Source organism: Ahaetulla prasina, chromosome 17 (assembly GCF_028640845.1).
Source record: "Ahaetulla prasina isolate Xishuangbanna chromosome 17, ASM2864084v1, whole genome shotgun sequence".
In the NCBI taxonomy this organism is placed as follows: domain Eukaryota; kingdom Metazoa; phylum Chordata; class Lepidosauria; order Squamata; family Colubridae; genus Ahaetulla; species Ahaetulla prasina.
The window spans coordinates 3,131,473-3,157,322 of record NC_080555.1 but is presented as its reverse complement, the minus strand read 5'-3'; the positions used below and the strand labels follow the sequence as shown (position 1 = coordinate 3,157,322).

The 25,850-nt window shown below is 50.1% G+C and overlaps 1 protein-coding gene across 2 annotated transcripts; it reads left to right on the top strand.

Annotated features, from left to right (window-relative positions):
* The first annotated feature begins 679 nt into the window (after positions 1–679).
* SHC1 (SHC adaptor protein 1) lies at positions 680–25,189 on the top strand. Of its 2 annotated transcripts, XM_058160325.1 has the most exons (14): positions 719–832; positions 5,437–5,487; positions 11,716–11,877; positions 13,380–13,450; positions 15,278–15,341; positions 16,428–16,547; positions 17,058–17,111; positions 18,280–18,331; positions 18,932–19,058; positions 19,587–19,761; positions 20,360–20,420; positions 20,601–20,741; positions 22,364–22,620; positions 23,530–25,189. In XM_058160325.1, exons 2-14 carry the CDS (start codon positions 5,476–5,478, stop codon positions 23,656–23,658), a joined length of 1,425 nt encoding a protein of 474 aa, XP_058016308.1. In that variant the 5' UTR covers positions 719–832; positions 5,437–5,475; the 3' UTR covers positions 23,659–25,189. The 2 variants fall into 2 exon arrangements, with proteins under 2 accessions (XP_058016309.1, XP_058016308.1); XM_058160326.1 differs by lacking the exon at positions 5,437–5,487 and having other exon boundaries at positions 680–832.
* The last annotated feature ends 661 nt before the right edge of the window (positions 25,190–25,850 follow it).

The following is a 25,850-nucleotide window of genomic DNA, read 5'->3' as shown; positions in this document are numbered from 1 at the left end:
TAGAGCCGCCTCGTTTTCAACCAATAAGGAGCTTCCCCCAGGTGTGTCTGTATGCTGATTGGCCTCGTGTCCCCGCGGGGGACCTATAAAATAACCGTGCCAGCAGCCAATGAAAAGTTCAGACCGTTTGGTGCGTTAACCAATCGTGTTCAGAGCTGCTTTGGAGGGAAAGTATAAAAGGAGGCAGCGGGGGCTCCTATTTTCAGTCAGCTCCCCAAAGAGCTGGAAGAAAGAAGATATAGAGGAGAATGTGAGGTAGGAAGACTGAAGCGGCGCAAGGCTGGAAGAAAAGCTGAGGCAAGAGCGCGCCAAGCTGAGGAGATAGAGAGAAGAAAGAAGAATGTGAAGACTGAAGCGTCGGAAAGCTGGAAGAAAAGCTGAGGCAAAAGCGCGCCAAGTCGAGACAAACGGCTGAGGAGACTTCTGTTGTGTCGCCTGAGGACCGATGTGAAGACTACGACTATCTTTAATACTGAAGTTGTGTAGTCTTTTATTCGCCCCCCTCGCATAGCGTACTGTCTCCCACTTTATAATATCCCTGTGGAAATAAAGGGATAGGTGGGTCCCAGCTGACACGGGGAGGAGTGGGGAAAGCGAGTCCCAAGGCAAGACTGGCGCTACCGGAAGTGTAGGAAAGGCTGCCAAAGGCAAGGGGGCGGTGAGCTGGGAGCCCCTCCTCTAAGGCGGGACCGAACCCGGAAACGATTGGTGGTGGGGGAAAAACGGGCGGGGCAGCCTTCCAAGAGCCCCAGAAGTTTGGTCGGAGAGGCGCCGTCGGAGCAGCCCCAGTTCGCCGCCCTTTGCCCCCTCCCCAAATGGTGCAGTCACCCCGGTAAGAGTGGGTTTCATTCTCTCCCTTTTTGTATCCATACTGCACCGCGCAACCTTGCATATTCGCCCAGTTGCGGGTCGTTTTACTCGATTCGGGGAAGCTGGGAAAAGGGGTTCTATGGTTGCACAACAGCCCTGCGAGGGAGGCAGGGACCATTTTCCTTTTTACCACCTTGCGGCGTTGGTTTTTATTTTTAATAGCCCCTTTGCAAAGCGCTCCCTTTGCGGGATCGGGTACGGCTATCCCTCGCCTTTTAGAGACGTGAAAAAAGTAGATTACTTCTGCGGCTGGAGGCTCTACGTATCGGGGGATAGGGGGGAGCCTCCCTTTTAAGGAGAGGCGGCGCGAGGCTCACCCGAGTGTCGAGAGCGCTGGTGGTTTTCCCGAAAATCCGGGAAGGGAAAAAAAAAATCTGCTCCCCTCCCTTCTTTTCCCCCTCGTGTTCCGAGGAAGCGCCGCCGGAGGGATTCCCGGGCTGAGCAGCTCATCCTGGTTTTGTAATCGAAGCGGGTTACTAATCACTTACTCAGAGACTGACGGTGCCAGACCTTAAGTCCGTCCCCCCCCCACCCGCCTCCGATCGTCTGCACGACGGAGCCAGGGGGGGGGGATGTGAGAGGGAAGGAAGGGAGAAAGAGGGAAGGGAAAAAGAAGAAAGGGTGAAATGAGAGGGAAGAAAGGAAGGGAAAAGGGGAGAAAGAAAAGGGAAAGGAAGGAAAAAGAAGAGGGGAAAATGAGGGAAGAAAAGGGAGAAAGAAAAGGGAAAGGAGAAAAGGAAGGGAAATGGAGGAGGGAAATGAGAGGGGAAAAAAGGAGGAAAGAAAGGGAATAAAGGAAGAAAAGGAAATGGGAAGAGAAGCGAAAAGGTAGAAAGAAAGGGAAATGAGAAAGGAAGGAAAAATGGAAGAGGGAAATGAGAAAGGGAAAAATAAAGGCGAAATGAGGGAAAAGGGTGGATGGAAGAAAAAGGGAAATGAGAAAGAGGGAAGGAAGGAAAAAGTGAAATGAAAAAGAAGAAAGGGAAAAAGAAGAAAGGAAGGGGGGAAAAAAGAAAGCGTCTTGGCGGACCAGAGGGAAATCCGTTCCGAAAGATAACTTTTAACAAAACAAAAAAACGGGTGCCGGACCAGAGGGAAGACTGCGCCCGAGACGTCCGCACTGTTTGCTCGACTGCTTCCCTCCGGAGCGCTCCGCGGGGCAAACGGGCAAGCGCTCTTCTTCCAGCCTTGTCCCTTGGCGGCTACCTGCTGGACCCCGAAGGGTGTGGGGGGCGAGCAAGGAGAGGAAGAAGGATAAACCCGGCTCCGCTTTGGTGGTCTGCGCGGATGGGATGAAAATCCACCGGGGGAGACGGTGCGGGGGAGCATGCAAAAGAGGCGAATGCGAGTCGCCCTCCGTTTGCAGAAAGAGCCTATAATATCCTGTTTGTTGTTTCTCAGGGACGGGCCCTCTAGGGGGGTGGAAGATGGTCTCTGGAACCCTCTCTAAGAGCTTTTTGCGGGGGGGAGGGGGGGCTCCATAGCTGGAGAGTGTTGGGGGGAAAAAATGGTCTGCGATCTTAACGTTTTTCAACATTGAGCAAACCACTTGCTGGGTGTGCCTGCCTGCCTGCCTGCCTGCCTGCCTCTCTAGGCAAAAGCCTAAGTAAGAGTTGCGAAGTTTGGGGCTAGCCTGGATGGTTTCTTTTGATGAAACGGATTTGCTTGCAAGCCTCGATATTGCAAAATTGGAAGGCGGGGTGGGGATTATTTATCAAATGGATTTGCTGCCAATCTCTCCATCGCAAAAGCTTGGGGCCAGGATTAAATTGATTTAATTTATTAAATTGATACACTACCCAAAGTGACTCTTTCTCCCTCTCGCCTGTTTTTCTTTTGGAGAAAAAAAAAACACCAATCACTTATTTTGGCCTTTGTCGGTTACCTCAAAAACTCTGCAAATCTTTAGACCCAAATCTGTCCTTTTTTTTCCTATTTTGCACCCCTATCCAGCCTGTGGGGTTTCTTTCCCTTGTAAGAACCAATCATTGCCTCTTTCCACAACAACCTTCAGGTTTTCTGTCCAATTTTTCAAGCCGCATCATATTTGCACCCTTTTCTTTGAGAGTTTTTTGTGTGTGTGTGTGTGTGTGTCCATCTGTCCCTATCGTGTGGAGTTGGTGCTCGTAATTCAAGCCAGGTTTCGTGGCTTAGTTTCCAAACCTTGATTCATCATCTCCTTGGATGTCGCTTCCGCCAACCAAGGATTCGAGCACAGATTTTCTCAACCCAAGTTGGGTGAGACTTTGCAAAAAAAGAAAAAATGTGTCCCATTGTCACCTTTTTTTTGCTGTCCGGCTGCCCCTTAAAAAAAACCAAAAAAACGGGAGCCATAAAATTCAGCCCCCAAATCAGGCCCTTCCCATCAAACTTGAGTTTGCTTCGTTCCCTCCCCCCTTAAGAAGGAGGACTCTTGCATTCTCAAATTTCATCCCTTTTTTAAAAACTGGAGTGGCCCACCGGGAAAAAAAAAAAGGACTACATCCTCCTCCTCTTGCAGGTCAGTTTTTCTTTTTTAAGTTTTACTTTTCTTCCCCCCCCCCTCCACTTAGGAAAAAGAGGAGCCTTAATAAAGCCAGAAAAGTTAAATAAATCTCTATTTTTTCCCTACCCTTCTTGTCTTTGTTGGCACACAAGTATGGTGGGGGCTGGGTGTTTTTTTTCACTTGGAAATTGATGCTTGTCGCTCAATCTAACCCCCCCTTCCTCATATTTCTGGGCAGGATGGGACCCCCGTTCCTTAAAATTGCCGAGGGGGGCTTTTCTTGTGTCCGAGCCCCCTTTAATTCCTGTAAAGTCTCAGTTAAAAAAAAAATTTTTTTTGCCACGTTTCTCTTGGCTGACCAAGTGACGAATCTAAAGCTAAGGAAATGCAATTTTTGCTCCTTTGCAGGCAAATATTTTTTTGGTGTGTGTGTGTGTTGGGGTCTCATCTTGGGTCTTCATCCCAAAATTGTGTGTTTCCTGTCCTGGCTCCGAAGCCAACCGAGGAGGGGGGGGCAGGGGTGGAGGAATGAGCCAAGATGTGTTTAAAAAAATCAACTTTTTCCCCACCCTCGTTCCGGGAGGAAAACCATCCATCCATCCATCCGTTCTGGGTAGTTGTCAGATAAAGTCCGCCTGCCTTTTGGGAGCTCTGCGGGAAGGGCTTGGCGGGGCTAAAATCGGCCCTTTGTGGAGGGGGGGAGGGGGGGCTTGAACTCTGTTGCAGAAGTGAAATTTACACCCTGCTTTGACCGCATTTGAGCTGTTGATAGTTTTTAAGTTCAGGATTTGTGGGAGAAAATGAAGAATTGAGCACCTTGTAGCAACCATATTACACAACCATGTATGTATGTAACAAACCAGGATAAAACTCTGATCTACCCACCCACCCCTAAAAAAATGCTACCATTTCCTCTTGGTTTGACACCTGCCCGCCCTCCCCCCCCCCCGCCAGCTCAACCTTGAACCCAGGATAGCAATACAATAATCCATGCCCTGCTGATCAGCTTCCGGGTTGGGGTGCAAGAGTCCCTAAAATTCCCCTTTAGATAAAAAAATAATAATAATTCCCAGCACTCCACCCCCCTCCTTCCAAGCCCACCCATCCCTAATAGCAGCAGCTTGGCAGCTCCTTCCTTTGCCCAGCCGGACTTCGGAGATAGATTGCCTTGGTACCTGGAGGTTCTACGTGATTCTCTGGCAGCGAACAGTCCCCCGTTGGGATTGTCCACCTCTGATCGGTCCCCTCGGAAAGGCAGATTGTGTCATTCCAGCAGGCAGGAGTGGCTGGGGAATTCTGGGAGGTCGAAGCCCACCCCTCTTAAAGCATGCTGGCTGAGGAATTCTAGGAAGGAAGGAAGAAGAGCGAAAAAGAGAGAAATTCTGGGAGTTGAGGCCCACCCCTCTTAAAGCATGCTGGCTGAAGAATTCTAGGAAGGAAGGAGAAAGAGAGGGAGAAATTCTGGGAGTCGAAGACCACCCCTCTTAAAGCTCGCTGGCTGGGGAATTCTGAGAAGGAAGAAAGGAAGGAGAAAGAGAGAAATTCTGGGAGTCGAAATGCACCCCTCTTAAAGCTCGCTGGCTGGGGAATTCCAGGAAGGAAGGAAGGAGAAAGAGAGAAAGAAATTCTGGGAGTTGAAGACCACCCCTCTTAAAGCATGCTGGCTGGGGAATTCTGAGAAGGAAGAAAGGAAGGAGAAAGAGAGAGAAATTCTGGGAGTCGAAGCGCACCCCTCTTAAAGCTCGCTGGCTGGGAAATTCTGAGAAGGAAGGAGAAGGAGAAAGAGAGAGAAATTCTGGGAGTTGAAACCCACCCCTCTTAAAAAAGCTCGCTGGCTGGGGAATTCTGGGAAAGAAAGAAAGAAAAATTCTGGGAGTCTAAGTCCACCTCTCTTAAAACATGCTAGCTGGGGAATTCTGGAAGGTCACCAAGATCGAGAACAAATGAGAGATAGGGTACAAATGAAGGCACTCCCCTTGCCCTCCCCCCCTCTCTCTCCCCACCCTCCCCCAAAATCTCTCCAGCCCCTTTCCCACGGAGCCCCCTCCCTCCCTAATTCCTTCTTTGTCACCAAAATGCAGGTTTGACTCCCGCGACGAACAGATCTACCGGTGCCCGGAATGGAGTACACGGTAAGGGTGGGCGCCTTCCCTTCTCCTTGCTTATAGACTACGGTGCTGGGCTCAGCTACTCTTCCTTGCCTTCCTTCCTGATCAAAATCTGAGCACGGGATGGACTTCAACTCCCAGAATTCCCCCCCCCCAGCCAGCCATGCCCGCGGGCGGAATTCTGGGACTTGAAGTCCACTCGGTTTAAAACGTTCGCTGAGCTTTGCTCTAAAAGCGGTGACGGGATTTAAACGGTGCGATCGCTTCACTCCCAGTTATTAACCGCTTTGGCTTTTGTGAGAACGCCGCCGATGGTGGCTTAGTTTGCGAGAACCGCCGATGGCGGTTTATTTCCTTGAGACAAACCACGGCTTAGCGCACACACACGAGACCTGTCGAAAGAGGCACAGAAGAGGGGATTCAAATTTTCCTTATAAATGTGTTTTTTTTCGGGGGTGGGTGGGGAACCAGGACTCAAAATTTGACGTGTCGCGGTTTGTGCGCGCCAGGAAGCTTCTTCACCTGTTGGAATACGGCCAGCCAAGGGGGCTGTAAAAAAAGGGGCCCTTTGTAAAGGAGGAAATAGAAGTTAAAAAACACGCCCAGGAATTCAGCCGGATATAACTCTGTTGCTGTATAATTATCGCACCCGCGAGGACATCGGCAAATATTTTTGCTGCGTGGTTGGCTGTTTTTGGTGACTTTGATTACTCTGCAGTGTGGCCAGGATTGAATATTGTTTGCTCTGCTCAAAAGATACGGGGGGGGGGGGGGGAAGGATGGGTGAGTTTAATGAGGACTAGCATCCTCGGCCAAAGATTTGGTGACTTCTCTAGAGCAAATCAGCGAGTGCTGAAAAGAGACCGGCTGTCCAAAACAGCTGCATTAAATAGGTCTCCAAATTGGCCTTTGGGTGACAAGCGTGCCAGCTGGGAGATTCTGGGAATTGAAGTCCATCTTAAAGCAGGCTGGCTGGGGGATTCTGGGAATTGAAGTCCATCTTAAAGCAGGCTGGCTGGGGGATTCTGGGAATTGAAGTCATCTTAAAACAGGCTGGCTGGGAGATTCTGGGAATTGAAGTCCATCTTAAAACAGGCTGGCTGGGGGATTCTGGGAATTGCAGTCCATCTTAAAGCAGGCTGGTTGGGGGATTCTGGGAATTGCAGTCCATCTTAAAGCAGGCTGGCTGGGGGATTCTGGGAATTGCAGTCCATCTTAAAGCAGGCTGGTTGGGGGATTCTGGGAATTGCAGTCCATCTTAAAGCAGGCTGGCTGGGGGATTCTGGGAATTGCAGTCCATCTTAAAGCAGGCTGGCTGCGGTGGGGGATTTTCTCGATAACAAAAGCATTGCATTTAAGAAATTAAAAAACTTGGGAAAACTGGGATTATATAGAAAAAAAAAACCCATCTGCAAAGTTTGCAATTACGCTTCTTGTCAAGGACAGCCTCTCCTGAACCCGTGTTCCGACGGCACTGGACTCCGGCGCTGGCTGGGAATGAAGGGATACGTAGTCCCCCGACCCATCTAGAGGGATGCTGCAAATTTGAGGCTGGATCCCTGGGTGAAAAATTCAAAACGTTTGGGCATAAGAGCTTGTAGCAACTGGACCATGTCCCTCCCCGGCTTTCCAAGGAAGTTGGGGGCTGCGGAGGGGTCTCCTGGGGATGGGGAGGACTCATTTCCTGCCTTCTCTTCCCACCCCTCCCCGGGTCCTTGAGCGAGGTCCAAAAAGCCAGCTGAGCATCCGGTGGTAAGGCTAGGAGCCAAACCCGCCATCCCACACGCCTTCCTCTGTCCTGTTTATTATTTTTTTCCCCCTCTTTCGGCCCTCCCCAAAGGAAGGGGGGCTTCGCCACTGCCCACCCACGGCCGGACACGGACTGTCCAGGAAATGGCTTTCGGTCTCGAGCAACCGTTGGTTGTCCACCAAAATTTGTCGGTGCAGAAGGGAAAAAAAAACCCCAAAACCCAACAGAATACCAGTGTTGGAAGGGACCTCGGAAGTCTTCTAGTCTGACCCGCTGTTCGAGCCCGGGATCTTAAAGTCCATCTCTCTTAAACCATGCTGGGTGGGGGATTCTGGGAGTCAAAGCCCACCCCTCTTAAATCATGCTTACTGGGGCATTCTGGGACTTGAAGCCCACCTCTCTTAAAGCTTACCGGCTGGGGGATTCTGGGACTTGAAGTCCACCCCTCTTAAAGCCTGCTGGCTGGGGGATTCTGGGAGTCAAAGCCCACCCCTCTTAAACCATGCTCATTGGGGGATTCTGGGATTTGAATCCACCCCTCTTAAAGCCTGCTGGCTGGGGGATTCTGGGAGTCAAAGCCCACCCCTCTTAAACCATGCTCATTGGGGGATTCTGGGACTTGAAGTCCACCCCTCTTAAAGCCTGCTGACTGGGGAATTCTGGGAGTCAAAGCCCACCCCTCTTAAAATTTTCAAGGTCGAGAAACACTGAATGAAACGATTCAGCGTCTCTTGTCCTAATATCCACCAATCTTAGAGAAGGGCGAAATATGATGCTTTGGGGTCCCCTTCCTTGCAACGAGAAAGTTTTTGCAAAGTTTGCCTTCCCTGCAGCCCTCTTGGCGGGGGGGCAGAGGGAGGAAGTCACAGGTTTCAACCCCTCAAAAGAGGGGAGAGTTTGGCGTTTCCTCGGAAGGCGGTTTGGTGGGCCAGCCGGGGCCGCCTGCTCCGGATTTTGGCTCCGTCTTTGCTTCGTGCCAGCTTCGCGCCCTTTTTTCTCCTCCTTCACCTCAAATGTGAGTTTTTCAAGTCTTTTTCTTCCGCGCGCCTGATGCGAAAAGCAGAGCTTGGGGTTAAGTCAACTAACCGTTAAGGAAACCGCGGCTTCGCAGGCTGTGTCGGTGCCGTGCTTTGCAAGTGACGGATCTTTGCAATAACAACAACAACAACAACAAGAGCAGCAACACAAAACCTTGCAAGTACAGCCCAAGGCAAATAAGTGGAACGACTTGCCTGCAGAAGGTGTGAATGCTCCAACACTGGAAAAAATTAAGAAAATGTTGGATAACCATTTGTCTGAAGTGGTGTAGGGTTTCCTGCCTGGGCAGGGGGTTGGACTAGAAGGCCTCCAAGGTCCCTTCCAACTCTGTTGTTATTATTATTATTATTAAATGTTGTATAGGTAGTCCTGGGTTACAACCGTTTACGGACCAGAGTTACGATGGCAACGATGGTTGCAACGTCACAATTCAGACATTCCTCATTCTCCTTCCTTCCTTCCTTCCTTCCTTCCTTCTTCCCTCCTCAGTCTTTTTTTCTTTCTTCTTTCCTTCCTTCCTCATTCCCTCCTTTTGTCTCTTCATCTATATATCATCTATCTGTCCTCTTTCTTTCCTTTCATTCTTTCTCTTTCCCTCTTTCTTTTGTTCTTTCCTTTTTGCGTTTTTCTCCTCCTTCCCTCCCCACGTTCATTTCCCTCTTATATCTGTTTATCTATATCGTCCATCTATCCTTTTTCTGTTTACTCTTTCCCTCTCTCTCTTTTCTTTTTTCTTTCATTCTTTTCTTTTCCCGTTTCCCTTCCTTCCATCCATCTATCCATCCATCCCACCCATCTTCCTCCCTCCCCACCCATTTTCCTTCCTCACTACCCATCTTCCTTCCTTCCTTCCTTCCTTCCTTCCTTCCTTCCTTCCTTCCTTCCTCCCTCCCTGCCTTCCCACTCATCTTCCTTCCTTCCCCTCAATTTCCTATCTTCCTTCCTTCCTTCTTTCTTTCCTTCCTTCCCCTCAATTTCCCATCTTCCTTCCTTCCTTCCTTCCTTTCTTCCTCCCTCCCTGCCTCCCCACTCATCTTCGTTCCTTCCTTCCTTCCCCTCAATTTCCCATCTTCCTTCCTTCCTTCCTTTCTTCCTCCCTCCCTGCCTTCCCCCTCATCTTCGTTCCTTCCTTCCTTCCCCTCAATTTCCCATCTTCCTTCCTTCCTTCCTTTCTTCCTCCCTCCCTGCCTTCCCACTCATCTTCGTTCCTTCCTTCCTTCCCCTCAATTTCCCATCTTCCTTCCTTCCTTCTTTTTTTCCTTCCTTCCCCTCAATTTCCCATCTTCCTTCCTTCCTTCTTTCTTTCCTTCCTTCCCCTCAATTTCCCATCTTCCTTCCTCCCCACCCATCTTCCTTGTTTCCTCCCTCCCTTCCGCAGCCCTTCTCTCTTCCCCTCCAGAGAGGTGAGCAGCTCTGTCTGGCCTACCTTGCCGGGACGTTGCACCTCTCCTGTTGATTGCAAGGGAATCAAAAGAGACCCAGGCGAGGGAAAGATTGCAGCAAGTTACGGATTTCCGAACGTTCCCAATCAGGACCACAAGCCTTGCCCTCGCACACACACTCGTGCAAACCTCTTTTTTTTCCCCCTTCCCTCGCTTGCCCCCCCCAACTGTCACCCTGACCCATGCCCTGTCCCTCCTACCTTGACCAACCCAGGTGGGCTCTGCCCCCCCCTCCTTTCCTGGGGCATCCCCCTCCTACCTCCCCCTCTGCCTGCATCCGTCGTCCCCCCCCCTCTTCCCCGCTGAGGTGGGCGAGGCCAGGCAGCTGGTGTGAGTCAGCACCCTGCCCTTCCCCTTGGTAGCAGTGAGTGACCAGGCCTGGAAAGTGGGGGGGGAGAGAGAGAGAGAGAGAGAAGAGGGGGGGAACTTGGCCTCTTGCCTCTGCCCTTCCCCTTCCCCGCCTTCCCTGCCTGGAAAGGATTTTTCCAGCCAGATCCCAGCTGCCGGGCTGCAAAGCTGGAGCAGGAACTGCAACCCAGGAGGAGAAAGGGGGACCCTCTCGGCCAGCTCGTCCCCTCCCTCCACTCATCCAAAACGGGGGGTCCAGACATCTGGTGCAAGCCCTAAGTGGATTTCCCCATCCTTTTATCTTGCGACTCATCTTCATATTGTCTTTGGGTCCTATTGGCATCCGTCCGTGCGGGAGGCTGCTCGGACCCTCCGTGGATGGGCGGCTGGGGTAGCCTTGCTTTGATATAGGGAGGCCTGCCAGCGCCGCCCCCCCCACCTCGCCCCGTTACCACCCTTGGCACGGGTATCGACCTAGTACCCCCCACCCCGATCCAGAGGAAAAAAACACATCCGCCAGGCTCATCCGCACAGTCGCTGCTCTTGCTCAAACCGGAGAGGATGAGGTGTCTCGCCGTGGGGGCCGTTGGAAGGGTAGCCGAGACAGGCAGGAGTTCAACAGGTGGTGCTGCAGCTGGAAGGAAAGGGCCAGGAAGTTTTAAAACAGCCCTTGTGGCGGAGTAACGCCAGCAACGGACGGAGCAGAGGCCTCGCCGTCTTCCTCTCCGAGGCTGGGCACAGGCAGCCCGAGGCAGGCAGGAGTTCAACAGGCGGTGCGGCAGCAGTCGGAGGGGAAGGACCAAGAATTTCTAAAAAACCAAACAAAAACAGTCCTTTGTGGGAATTGTAGCATCAACGGAGCAGAAACCTGGCCCTCTTTTTCTTCTGGGAGCAGCCGTGGCAGGCGGGAGTTCAACAGGCGGTGCTGCAGCCGGAATGGAACTTCTAAAAAAAACAGCCTTACGAGGGGTGTAAACGTCAGCGAAAGACCTTCCTCTCACGGGGGTCGTGCGGGGTCACCGGTCATCTGGCGGGACGCTTCCTGTTGGGTCAACACTGATGGCTGGCTGATTTGTGGAGTGGGGGGGTTGGAAGGCCCTCCTGATTTGGGGGTGTCGGTGGTGGGCCCAAAAGCAGGACGCAGCAGAGGTCCGCGGGTTCTCGGCATGCCAGCAGGGACTCGCCGAGACGTCTCGTTGGGATCAACTTGGACTTTTGGGGGATCCTGACGGTCACCGTTGTGGTCACCTCCTCTCCCCCCTCCCGCTTTGCAGGCTTCCCCCCAAAAAAATGGATTTTCTGCCGAAATACACCCACTTGCAGGATGAATCGCCATCCTCGCTGGACGAAGGGACCCCCGCGGCCGAGGGGGACCCCTCTCCTGACCCTTCCTCCTCCCACGGGGCTGCCCCGTCGCTGACCTGCTCCGGCTCCTCGTCTTCCCTCAGCCCCATGCTGCCTGCGGGGGACCCCGACTCGGACGGCAGCCCCACCACGCTGTGTTCCTTCTTCCCCAAAATGGCTCATTTGAAACTCTCGAATCCGGCTTTTTTGCTCAACCTCCGGGCTTTTTCACGAGAGACGGTGGGGGTCCCCGGAGACTCTCCGGGGGCAGCTGCCGCCGCCGCCACCTTCCCAGACTCAACGGGGGTTGTCGTCGGTCTCTATTCCCAGGATATGAACAAGCTGAGCTGCGGGAAGAAAATGAGGGTCGAAGGCGGACAGCTGGGCGGCGAGGAGTGGACGCGGCACGGGAGTTTCGTCAACAAACCCAGCCGGGGTTGGCTGCACCGGGACGACAAGGTGATGGGTTCCGGAGTCTCGTACCTGGTCCGGGTGAGTGAGGAGGCTGGTGGTTGTGCGAGGCTTGCACACTTGGGGCTCGGGGGTGGGGGGCAAGGGAGCGGGGAAGGGGTGGCGAGTGGTTGCGACTGTGTTCAGGGAAATAGGTTTTCCCCCTTCCTTCCTTTCATCCCTTCCTTTATTCCTTCCTTCCTTTCATCCCTTCCTTTATTCCTTCCTTCCTTTCATCCCTTCCATTATTCCTTTCTTCTCCCTCCTTCATCCCTTCCTTTATTCCTTCCTTTCATCACTTCCTTTATTCCTTCCTTCCCTTCATCCCTTCCATTATTCCTTTCTTCTCCCTCCTTCATCCCTTCCTTTATTCCTTCCTTCCTTCCCCCTCCTTCCCTTCATCCTTTTCTTTATTCCTTCCCCCTCTTTCCCTTCATCCCTTCCTTTATTCCTTCCTTTCATCCCTTCCTTTATTCCTTCCTTCCTTCCTTCCCTTCCTTTATTCCTTCCTTCTTTTCATCCCTTCCTTTATTCCTTCCTTCTCTTCTTCCCTTCCTTTATTCCTTTCTTCTCCCTCCTTCATCCCTTCCTTTATTCCTTCCTTTCATCCCTTCCTTTATTCCTTCCTTCCCTTCTTCCCTTCCCTTATCCCTTCCTTCCCTTCATCCCTTCCTTCCTTCCCTCCCTCATTCTCTCCTTATGCCTGCTTATCCATATATCTTCTATCTATCCTCGTAAGTGACATTTTTCAGTGCTGTCGTAACTTGGAACGGTCACTAAGTGAATGGTTGTAAGCGGGCGAGTGCCTGTATTCAGATTTTATTAAAAGTTGATTGGAGAAAACAAATTTTTCCCAGGGGTTTCATCCTTCAACCCATCACGTGGAGAGGGTGATAGAAGGAATGGATAAAGTGTGCTCTAGTGGTTAGTACAAGGTGGCTCAGTAGCTAAGACGCCGAGCTTGTCGATCGAAAGGTCGGCAGTTCAGCGGTTCGAATCCCTAGCGCCGCGTAACGGGGTGAGCTCCCGTTACTTGTCCCAGCTTCTGCCAACCTAGCAGTTCGAAAGCACTTAAAAAATGCAAGTAGGAAAATAGGGACCACCTTTGGTGGGAAGGGAAGAGCGTTCTGTGCGCCTTTGGCATTGAGTCATGCCGGCCACATGACCACAGAGACGTCTTTGGACAGCGCTGGCTCTTCGGCTTTGAAACGGAGATGAACACCGCCCCCTAGAGTCAGGAACGATTGGCACGTATGTGCGAGCGGAACCTTTACCTTTAGTGGGCTACAAAGCGGGAGACCGTGAGTTCAAGTCCTGCCTTTGGCCAGCTGGGTGACTTTGGCTCCGTCCTTCTCTCTCAGTCCAACCCACCTTGCAGGGTGGTTGTTCTGTGGGGTAAAACAGGAGGAGGAAGTTGTACTGGGAGATGTTGGCCGCCTTGAGTTCCTTGTAAACCGAATAAAAGTCGGAATATAAATATTTAGGAATCAAGACACCCGATTTCTTTGGTATTTTCTTACCTCTGCTCTCTTTCTCGCCCGCAGTACATGGGTTGCGTGGAAGTGCTGCAGTCCATGCGGGCCCTCGATTTCAGCACCAGGACTCAAGTCACCAGGTGAACAGGCTAGCGATATGGTTGGGACATCTTCCCCGTCCGTCCGTCCGTCCCATTCTGTAAAAGTGCTTTTCTACCTCAGTGGCGCTTCTCGGACATGCACCATCTTTTGGGACACGACAGTTCCTGCCTGTCATTTCTGAATTTCCCTGCACAGATCGTCCTTCTGCTCCAAGTTATAGGCAAAAATAACAATAAATAAAATTTGCTGAGCGTTTCATAAGGACTAGCACCGTGCACCCAAGGCTTTTTGCTGGCTTTTTGAAGAGCAAATAGAATAAATGGGGGCTGGAAATAAATTGGCTCCCGTGAAGTGAGGTGCATTAAAGATAATGTGTCTCCAGATAGTGGTGAAAAAGCACGCCGGCTAGGGAATTCTGGGAGTGGAAGTCCACCCTTCTTAAAGCATGCAGGCTGGGGGATTCTGGGAGTTGGAGTCCACCCATCTTAAAGCAGGCTGGCTGGGGGATTCTGGGAGTTGGAGTCCACCCCTCTTAAAGCAGGCTGGCTGGGGGATTCTCGGAGTTGGAGTCCATCCATCTTAAAGCAGGCTGGCTGGGGGATTCTGGGAGTCGAAGTCCACCAATCTTAAAGCATGCTGGCTGGGGGATTTTGGGAGCTGAAGTCCACCAATCTTAAAGCAGGCTGGCTAGGGGATTTTGGGAGTCGGAGTCCACCCATCTTAAAGCAGGCTGGCTGGGGGATTCTGGGAGTTGAAGTCCACCGATCTTAAAGGAGGCTGACTAGGGGATTTTGGGAGTTGAAGTCCACCCATCTTAAAGCAGGCTGGCTGGGGGATTCTGGGAGTTGAACTTCACCCATCTTAAAAATTGCCAAGTTTGAAAAATGCTGGTTTAATCTCTTATAATAGATGCTCAGCTTCGATTTATACCAAGCAGAAGGTTAAAAGAACATTGTTCTTAGACTTTCTCTTGGAAAAGCCCAACACAGGAAAGAGTTAAAAGGGAAGGAAGATAGGTGTGTTTGTTGTGTGTTTGTGTGTATTTTCCCCCTCTGCAATCCAGTCCATTAACGGCCAGACACGGGGGTCTGCGTGGCTAGATAGGGCTGGAGAAGCGTCCGATGGGGCTCCTGCCCTCACTGACTACATCTCCCCCCTCCCCAATTAATTCACCAACGACAGGAAGCATTTATCCAGCATCAGTCTGCACAGTTTAGAACTTGTGTGTTTGTTGTCTCTCTCTGCTTGCTGAGACCCCCAGGGGCTTTGGAGACACCCCACGTACACACACACACACACACACACACACACACACACACACACACACACACAATTATACACACACACACACACACACACCAGTCTACGGGGAATTGCTCTGTTTTGAAATGGTTGCATATTTAAGATGGCATCGTGTGTTTGATATGCTCTAATCTCCACCCTCCTCTTCCTCCTCCTCCTCCTCTTCTCCCTCCTTCTCTCCCGCCTCCTCCTCTTCTCCCTCCTCCTCCTCTTCCTCCTCCTCTTCTTCCTTCTTCTCCTCCTACTCCTCCTCTTCTTCCTCTTCTCCCTCCTCCTCTTCTCCTCCTCCTCTCTTCTTCCTATTCTCCTCCTCCTCCTCTCCTTCCTCTTTCTCTTCCTCCTTCTCTTCTTCCTCTTCTCCCTCCTCCTCCTCCTCCTCCTCCTCTTCTTCCTCTTCTCCCTCCTCCTCCTCTTCTTCCTCCTTCTCCTCCTCCTCCTCTTCTTCCTCTTCTCCCTCCTCCTCCTCTTCTTCCTCCTTCTCCTCCTCCTTTTTCTCCTCCTCTTCTCCGCCTCTTCTTCCTCTTCCTCTTCCTCCTCCTCCTCTTCCTCCTCTTCTTCTGCAGGGAGGCTATAGGCCTGGTTTGTGAAGCTGTGCCTAGCAACAAGGGAGCCGTGCGTAGGAGGAAGGTAAGACGAGATTGGACAGCCGTTTGTCCAAAATGGGAAAGGTCGTAAAAATCAGACCACATTGACTGAAACGCTGTCTTGCTTAGCATAAATAAATTTGGGGCTCAGCGGTGGTCGTAAGCCGAGGACTACCTACACATGCCGGCTGCCGAGTGCCTGAATTTTGAGCCGTGACCGTAGAGATGCTGCAATGGTCATAAGTACGAGGACTGTTCATAGGGCCCATTTTTCAGTGCGGTTGTGACTTGGAGCAGTCGCTAAACAAATGGTCGTCATAAGTCAAGGACTCCCTATACATGCCGGCTGCCGAGCGGCCTGAATTTATTGTTCATAATCTGTTCGCCAATGTCCCACTTAGTGACCTAGATTTGGGGGCCCATTGTGGTCATAAATCGAGGACCCCCTGTCCATGCTGGCTGCCGAGCAGCCTGAGTTTATTGCTCATAATTTATTTGCAAGTGCCCTGCTTAGTGACCTAAATGTGGGACCCCATTGTGGACGTAAGTTGAGGACTGCCTGTAACATACTGGCTGCCCGAGGGCCTGAACTCTTGTTCATAATTCGCCAATGTCCCGCTTAGGGACCTAAATGTGGAGCCTCATTGTGGTTGTAAGTCGAGAACCCCCTGTAACATGCCGGCTGCCGTGCGGGCCTGAATTTCACCGGGAATTGAAAACCTATCTATTTATCCAAGCGGGACTGGCCTGAATTTTAAATTTTTCAATTTTTCAATTTTTTTCAATTTTAATAATTTTATTGGGTATTTTAATATGGTCAATTTGACGGTTTTAATTTCGGCCTTTATTGAATAAGTTTTTTAATTGTTATTTTAAGTTTGTATATTTAACTGTTTTAATGTAGGCTGTACATTACATCCCTGAGTCCTTTGGGAGAAGGGCGGTATAAAAGTTTAAATAATAAATAAATAAATAAATAAATAAAATAAATAAATAAATAAATAATTTATTGTTCCTAATTGGTTTGCCAATGTCTCGCTTAGTGACCTAAATTGGTGATGCTCCATCACGGTCATAAGTTGAGGACTTGCCTGAATTCTGTTTTGTTTGTTTTTTTTCCTTTCGGCAGCCCTGCGGCCGGGCGCTCAACTCCATCCTCGGGAAGACCAACCTGAAGTTCGCCGCTATGCCCATTACGTTGACCATCTCTACCAGCAGCCTGAACCTCATGGCGTCCGACTGTAAACAGGTACGGTTCCCTTCGGGCCCTGCACGTTAACCAGGTCTTGCTTTGTGACGTGCGTCGCCCGACGCAGAGGGAAAAACCTCTCCGGGCCCTCAATCGTTTGGTCTTCGCCCAAAAACGTGCAAACGTCTGTTGCTGAACGAGATATTTGTGAGTTTTGCCCCCATTTTACGACCTTTTCCTGTCAGGGGTTGTTAAGTGAATCACACGGTCGCTAAACGAATCCGGCTTCCCTCCCTGATATTGCTCATCACAAGGTCGCAAAAGAGGACCCCTGAAGACTGCCACCATCATAAACACCAAGCTGCCGAGCGTCGGAATTTGGATCCCTTGATCCAACGGTCGCTAAGCGTGAAAAACGGTCCCGAGTCCCTTTTTTTCCCGGGCTGTTGGAACTTCAAACGGTCACTAAGCGAATGTTGTAACCCGAGGACCGTCCGTGTTGTGTTTTTCTTGCTCTGATTCGAACTGCTCGACTTCCAGTCTCAATTTTATCCTGCTTTCGATTTGTAGATCATCGCCAATCATCACATGCAGTCGATCTCGTTCGCTTCCGGAGGGGATCCGGTGAGTATCATGAGGTATTTTTCCTTCCCCCCCCAATTCTTGCCCCCCCAAAAAACGTGCAATCCTTTGGGGCAGAGCTACAGTGGATCCCGCCATTATTTGAAGCGAGCGTAAAATAACGAAGGATTTTCGGCGCTCAGCCGGTCAAAAAATTCCACTGGTGTTTTCTTTGTTTGTGAGAATCCCAGTGGATTAAAACGGATCTCCTGCCTTCTTGTTTTTCCTCTCTGTTCCTTTCTGTCACAACCCGGTGGATTTCTGGTCATCCCCTTTGTCATCTTCATTTAACAACCCCATAATCCCTTGCGGAATGGAGTCTGTGCAACTGAATGGAGCTAGCAGAGTGTTTTACTGGCCGGATACCTTTCGTGTCGCCAGTACGGAGTTATATTCGGCGGATATATTCTCATTGTGGCCAGAGAGAGAAAAATATCTGCCTCTACCTAGGATCGAACTCACAGCCCTCCTGATTGTGAGGCGGGAGCTCCATCTCTAGGCCACCGCATCACTCTGATCGTCCTCTTTATATTGGATGAAAAAACAAATCAACCAATTAAGTAATTAATTCAGATTAATTGGGGATCGAGGAACAGAAGTTCAACCTTAAACCTGCAGGTTAATCTTTATTCTTAATCTTCAGGCAGTCCTCGGTTTAGGACCACAATGGAACCCAAAATTTCCCTTGCTAAGCGAGAGAATTGTTAAAGTGAATCTTGTCCCATTTTACGTCCTCTCTTAAGTCGTTAAGGGAATCACGGCAGTTGTGAAGTTAGTTCCACGGTTGTTAAGTGGATCTGGCTTCCCCATTGATAATGGCTCGTCAGACGGTCGCTAAAGGGGATCACATGACCCCGGGACATAAATACGCATCACTTGCCAAATGTCACATGACCACAAGGAGGCGGCAGCGGTTGTAAGGGTGGATAACGGTCGTAAGTCACGTTTTTCAGGGCCGTTGTAACTTCGGTCCCTAAACGAACGGTCGTAAGACGAGGACTCCCTTTGTGTATTTTCACAGCCATAAAAGGCTGCAACTTCCAGAAATCCGGGTATTATATTTTGGGTGCAAGTGTGCAAAACTTTACACGCGTGTGCAATTTAATTTTTTTTAACCCTTTCTCCAAATCTGGCCTTTCGCCAACTTATTTTGCTCTTTTTTTTTTTTCAGGATACGGCGGAATACGTCGCTTACGTTGCCAAAGACCCCGTCAATCACAGAGGTAAGTTTTTCCGTCATCTTGGCTTGGATCTGCCAATCCTGGCTTAATCCTGGCTTCTTTTCCTGCAGCCCGTTTCATTTTTTTTCCCCTCCGGCTTCCAATTCAGCTTGGAAACACGATTGCCTTACGGTTCAGTTAGTGACCGTTCGGAGTTACAACGGCACTAAACAAAAGGCAACCTAGGACCGTTGTTCACACTTAATGACCGTTGTTGCATCTGCCCCCTCCCCCTTCGGTCATCGGGATCCAAATTGGGAACTGACTCGCATTTATGACGGTCGCAGTCCCTTTCGTGGACCAACGGGGAAATCCGGATTTCTCTTAACCGCCGTGTTTCTAATTGAACACCTGCGGTGATTCGCTTAACGACTATGGCGAGGAAAGTCGTAAAACGGAGTGAAACACACTTAACCAATGTTTCACTTCAGCCACAAAAAATTTCGGGGTCAATTGTCGTCGTAAGCCGTAAATTGCCTGTAGTTTGCGATGGGAGGGAAAAATTTTTTTTCCATAGGCTCCTGTGGTTCAAATAATCCATTAATCAGTAATCAAATAATCCATTAATCAGTAATCAATAATCAATTGGGTGTCTCTCTGCAGCTTGCCATATCCTGGAGTGCCCCGAAGGGTTGTCGCAAGATGTTATCAGCACCATTGGACAAGCGTTCGAATTGCGCTTCAAGCAGTACCTGAAGAATCCTCCTAAACTCGTCACGCCGCACGACAGGTAGCACAAAGCAGGATTGGAACCCGCTGCCCGGGTGGGGTTGTGCATGAAGGTATTCCTCGACTTGCCACAGTTCGTTTAGTGTCCGTTCGAAGTCGCACTTTTCACACACTTACGACCGTGGTCACGTGATCAACATTCAGCCGCTTGGCAACTCGTATTTACGACGGTCGTAGCGTCCCCAGGATCCCCTTTTGCGACCATCGGACGAGCCACGTCAACGGGGGACGGGGGGGAGCCAGATTCGCTTAGCAACCTTAAAAGCTGAGGTGATTCACTTAACAGCTTTGACAAAGAAGGCCGTGAGGCAAAATTCGCTTAATGTATCTCAGCCACATTTTGGGTTTCATGCTTGGTCGTAAGTCGAGAACTGCCTATATTGACTTAACTGTGGTAAGACAGGTCTTGGGTAAAATTTCACTTAGGTGTCTCACTTAGCAACGTAAATTTTGGGGTTCCGTTTGTGGTTGTAAGTCGAGGACCGCCCTCCGTGTTCCTGATTTGGTTCTCTCACCACTCCCTGACCAGGATGGCCGGGTTCGACGGTTCCGCTTGGGACGAAGAGGAAGAGCCGCCGCCTCCTGACCACCAGTACTACAACGATTTCCCCGGAAAAGAACCTCCTTTAGGAGGGGTAGTTGACCTGCGTTTGCGGGAAGGGGCTGCGGCGGCTCAGAACCCCAACAATTTGGGGGCCACCTTGGTAAGTCCCCCCCCCACTGACAATTGTGCACGATGTAAGTCATTTGTAAGTGCAGACGTCTTGACGCAACTTGTGCTCCGTGTTCCGCCACTTGTCCTCAGTTTTTCCTCTATATTCTGTGAAATGGGTTCGTCGGGCCCTTGAGATCCTTGCTAGCCACTCCCACCTTCTTCTAGCCTGCTCCTCTCCCCCAAAAATGGACCCCCAACCAGACACAATTCTTCAATTTACCCGTACCATTGCCTGGAATATATATATATATCTGCTGAACAAAACTCCGCACCGGCAACAGGGAAGGGCATCCGGCCAGTAAAAACTTAGCTCCATTCAGTTGCCCAGACTCCACCCGGCAAGGGGTTATGAGGTCGTTAAAAGAAGATAATGGTTGCAGGGATATTAGGCTGCGGGAAAACGGGACTTAAAATATTCATTTAAACCAGGGGTCTCCAACCTTGGCAACTTTAAGCCTGGCGGACTTCAACTCCCAGAATCCCCCAGCCAGAATTCTGGGAGTTGAAGTCCTCCAGGCTTAAAGTTGCCAAGGTTGGAGACCCGTGATATAAACCTTCAATTAAACTAACTTCCTTCCATCCTGTAGCCTGTCGGACAAGTGGTTGTTGGGGACTACGAATCCAAGAAGCCACATTCGGTCACACAAGGTAGGTGATCCGGCAATATAAGTTAAAATCTTGGCTGGGGGGATTCTGGGAGTTGAAATCCACATATCTTAAAAGTTGCAAAGGTTGGAAAACACCATAAGCTGGTCCTTCGTATTTGTGGGGGGAGTTTCTTATCCCATCCTGTTCCTCCCCCACCCCCACCCACCCCGAACTTTTCAGGCAGGAACCGGGGCCCTCCTGGCCGCACCGAATTCGTGGTGGACCCTTCCTACGTCAACGTGCAAAATTTGGAAAAATTGCAGCCGGGCCTCCAGAACGTAACTTCCAACGGCAGCATCCAGCGAGACCTCTTTGACATGAGTGAGTAGCGGAAGGGGACGAGGGAGGGTCTGGCTGCAGTTCCTGTATACAGGCAATCCTCGACTAACGACAGTCCGTTTAGCGACCGAAGTTATGACGAGGAACAAGGGATGGAAACTGATCAAGGAGAGATTCGACCTAGAAATAAGGAGGAATTCCCCTGACAGTCAGAACAATCGACCGATTGCCTCCGGTCGCTGTGGGAACTTCATCCCTGGAAGCTTTCAAGAAGAGGCTGGGTTGACATCTGTCGGAAATGGTGTAGGGTCTCCTTCTTGGGCAGGGGGGGTTGGACTAGATGACCTAGAAGGTCCCTTTCCAACTCTGTTGCTCTGTTTTATGACCACTTCCCACCCTTACGACTTTTGCAGCATCCCGATGGTCGCGCGATCCCAATTAGAAAATCCCAATTAGGCTTTTAGAATAAGTTTTTTAATTGTTTTTATGCTGTATTTATGTGTTTTTAAGTGCCTGTTAACCGCCCTGAGTCCCTCGGGAGATAGGGCGGTATACAAATATGATTAAATAAATAAATAAATAATAAATAAATAAATTCCCGGATCACCCCGGGCAACTGACTCGTATTTATGACATGGTCGCAATATCCCCGGGGTCATGTGATCATCCCCTTTTGCGACCTCAATGACGAGCCAAAGTCCGTGGAAGAACTCGATTCGCTTAATAACGGTGTCGCTAACTTAACGACGGTGGTGGTTCCCTTAAGGACCGGGGCAGGGAAGGTTGTAAAATGGGGTGGGGGGGGAAAACTCACTGGTCTCGCTGGGCAATGGAAGTTTAGGACTCCATTGTGGTTGTAAGTTGAGAACTGGCTATCATAGGTCACTTCTAATGATGGCTTTCCTCCCCAGAGCCTTTTTTTTTTTGTAAAAAGTTTTTTTATTTTATATTTTCTTACACACATATAGTAAATGTACATTTTCTTATTCTTAAATACACATATTCTCTCTAAAGAAAGCACAATAATAATATATTTTAATTGCATTTGGCGTTGCTCTTCTACCCTTTCTTTCCCTCCGTTTTACAAGCCGCCTTCTTCTCTTTTTCCTCCCTCCCTCCTCCTCCTTTCCTACCTTCTTCCTCCTCCTACCTTCTTCCACGCCTACTTCCCTTTCCTCTCCCCCACTCCTCTTTCCCTCCTTTCTCACCTTCTCTCCTACTCTTATCCCCTGACTTATCTTCCTCTCCTCCTTCTCCTTCCCTCCATCCCTCTCTCTTCTTCACCTCCTCTATCTTACCTTCTGTTCCTCTCTTCTTTCTTTCTTCTTTGTTTTATGATATTTCCCTTGTTCGGTATCCGAGCAACTCCAATCTTCTGATAATATATACTTTCTGTTTCCAGTTTCTTTTCTATTTTACCCAATCTTATCATTTCATAATTGTACATTTGTATCTATAATCTTCTCTTCCCCGTCCCCCTTTTCCATTTACTCTGGCGGTATCTGGCTTTCTATGTCTTCGTAACCGTTTTTCTCATTTATTTTCTATTTCTTGACATCGTTTATCTGTCTTATTGTCTTTTATTTCTATCTCTTTTCTTAACCAGACATAGAATCTTTCCCATGCCTTGAAATACACCGATTCCTCTTTATCTTTGTCCACAGAGCCTTTTGAGGATGCCTTGCGGGCGCCCCCGCCGCCCCCTACTCCTCCGTCCCACCCGCCAGCTACCATGGAGGAGCAACTCCGGCGGGAACCATGGTATCACGGTCAAATGAGCCGCAAAGAATCGGAGAAGCTGTTGCAAGCCAACGGGGATTTCCTGGTGCGGGAAAGCACTACCACGCCAGGACAATACGTCCTCACGGGACTTCAGGGAGGACAACCCAAACATCTTCTTCTCGTCGATCCGGAGGGAGTGGTAGGTTGGATTCTGGGGTGGATTATAGGGGGGAGGGTTGGGCAAGTTGGGGGGGGAGAAGGGATTGTCTTGTTGACGGGACCCCCATCTGCTGGAAGGAAAACGGCATGGAATATTTTATCATTGATATTTCTCCCTCTATATAAACTTTTGCTGTTTGGTCCATGCATAACGTAGAAAGAAAAGGGTGGCTCAGGGGCTAAGACGCTGAGCTCGTCGATCGAAAGGTCGGCGGTTCGAATCCCTGGTGCCGCGTCACGGGGGGGAGCTCCCGTGACTCGTCCCGGCTTCTGCCAACCTAGCAGTTTCGAAAGCACGTCGCAACTTTGAATCCAGGTCGCAAGTAGCTTCCTCGGAGCCTGTCGTAACTTTGCTAAGCGACCTGCCATAAGTCGAGGACTGCCTGTAACAGAGGCTGGCGGGAATGGCACGTGATTTCAAAAAGCCAAGCTCGGATACAGGTGGCCCCTTGCCTGAACAACCGTTCGTTTAGTGACTGTTCGAAGTGACAACGGCGTTGAAAAAAAGTGACTTAGGACCATTTTTCGCACTTAATGACCGTTGCCACATCCCCCAGGGTCACGTGATCAAAACTTCGGACGCTGGGCGACTGACTCATGTTTATGACAGTCGGGTGTCCAGAGGCGCAGGTGATTGATTTCCTTTTGGGAACCTTCCGATGAGCAAAATCAGTGGCGAAGCCGGGTTCACTTAACGGCCGTCTTCCTAGCGTAAACAACGTGCAGTGATTCCCTTAACGACGGTGGCCAGAAAGGTGATAAGAGTGGGGCACGGTTCGCTCAGCAATTGTCCGGCTTAGCAGCAGAAAACGTTGGGCCCGATCGGTGGTCGTAATTCTAGGATTATCTATATTTCTTTGGCCAACCTCTCCAATCTGTTCACACCCAGGTTCGGACGAAGGATCATCGCTTTGAAAGTGTGAGTCACTTGATCAGTCACCATATGGACAATCGGTTGCCCATCATCTCGGCCGGCAGCGAGCTGTGCCTACAACAGCCCGTCGAGCGGAGACAATGAGCAGGACAACCGGAGCCGCATCACTACAAACGCCCTTCTAGCCGGAACGCCTCCATCTCTCTTTTTCTCCCCCGGTCCTATGGACTTCTCTGACAGCGGCTAGAATGGGCTGCCTCCTCTGCCAAAGCATTTTCGGGGGGGGCGAAGGGACTCGCTTGAGCCCCAAAACCCATCGTGCCCTTCCCGACCACTTCCTCTCTACGTCTCGCCACGGCCCGGCTTTTCCTGGTTGGAGCGAAGCGCCGTCTAGCCAAGATTCTTCTAGTCCTCGGTGAGAAAACGGTCCCGCTTCGGTTTTTGTCGACGGTCTCGAGCGCGAGTCCTCCTTGCCTTGGACGGCTTTTGTCTCCTCCGCTAACTGTTCAGAACAGACGGGCGATCTTGCGTGTGCAACACACAGCGCCTCGTCGTGTCTTCTGCCAGGTGCGACCGATGCCAAAGTCCCCCGTGAAGGGTTTATTTTCGGGGGAAAATTTATTGCTTAAAGCACAAAAAAAAGAAAGGGAAATTAAAAGGACAACTCGTTCGGGGTCTGGAAGGCAGAAACCTCGCTCTTCTCTGCCCACAGACCACCACCCCCGCTGACGCATTTTTATATACGTTCTGCGTGTGCCTTGAACCTTTTTCAGGTCAGATTTTATGCAAAATTCCTCTTGCTCTGGAGGTTCTCACGTGGCTGCCTGGATTTTTGGGGGTCAGGATGGAGAAAGGGGCAGTTGTTTCTCACCCGCCTCCTTCTGATCCGTCATGGTTGCCCCATAATTTATCCCCTTCTTTTCTCCCCACCCGCAAAAGCCCAGGCTAAGCACTAGTAAGATTCAGCCGGTTCGGACAAATTGGTAATTAAATTGATGCCTGGCTCTGCTCCTCCCCTCCCCGCCCTCCCCATGCGCCTCATTTTGGCTTCCAGGTAAATGGAGGGAGACCTTCTAAGCCCAAAATGGTGTGGGGGGAGCCCCCACAGCCCGTTTTTGCTCCCAGGGGGGTGCAGGAGGCCGAGTGCTGCCAGTCACACCCCCTGGCCACGCCCGCCATGGCCACGCCCACCCAATCGGTCATTAGGGCAGAGAACCGGTTGTTAAATTATTTGAATCCCACCACTCCTGAACATCCCTCTCTGGATTAAAGGATGTTTTCCTGAATTTTGGGACGGTTTCCAAGAAGGCAGTCCCAAAACTGAAGTGAGGGTCCCTCCCCATCCAAAAACAAAAAGCTGAAAAGAGAAGAAGAAAATTGGATTTGTCTTCCCGCGCTGAGACTGGTTCCCTTCCCAATTTCTTTGCGGAGTCTGTACATAAAGTGTGATAATTTGGTGTTGCATGTATATTGTTATACTCGGAGGCCAATGTGTAGCTTTACTCTCTTATCATTGTGCCTATCCCTGCTACTCTGCGGGACACCCCCCCACCCCACAAGCCCACCTCAGCCCCTTCTCTCCACCTCCTTTATACACACTTTGTATCGGTTTGATTTTCTCTCGAATATACCAAAGGAAATCAAATAGTTATTATTAAAGGTTGGTATTTCTTTAGCCTGTGCGCCTTTTTATTCCTCTTTGGGGAAGGAGAAAGAGAGGGAAGGAAAGAAAGAAAAGGAAGAGAGAAGGGAAAGGAAAGAGGAGAAAAAGAGTGGAAAGAAAGTAACAAAGAAAAGGGGAAAGAAAGGAGAAGGAGGGAAGGAATGAATGAAGAAGGGAGGGAAATGGATACAAGGAAGAAAGGAGAAATGAAGGAGAAGAAGGGAGGGGGAAAGAAGGGAAAGAAAAGCAAAGAAGGAGAAAAGAATAAAGATAAAGAAGGGAAAGGGGAATAAGAAGGAAGTAAAAAAAAGGTAGAATGGTGGGAGGAGAGAAAGGAAGAAAAATAGAAAGGAAAAGGAGGGAAGAAAAGGAAAAAGGAAAAAGGAAGGGAAGAAGGAAAAAGGGAGGGAAGGAAGGAAAGAAAAAGGAAAAAGGGAGGGAAGGGAAGGAAAAGAGGAAAGAAGGAAGGAAGAAGGAAAAGGAGGAAGAAGGAAAGGAAAGGGAGGGAAGGGAAGGAAAAAGGGAGGGAAGAGAAGGAAAAAGAGGGAAGAAAAAGAAGGAAAGGAAAAGGAAAAAGGGAGGGAAGAAAAGGAAGGAAAAAGGGAGGGAAGGAAAGAAAAGAAAGGGAAGGAAAAAGGGAGGAAAGGAAAGAAAGAAAAAGGAAAAGGAGGAA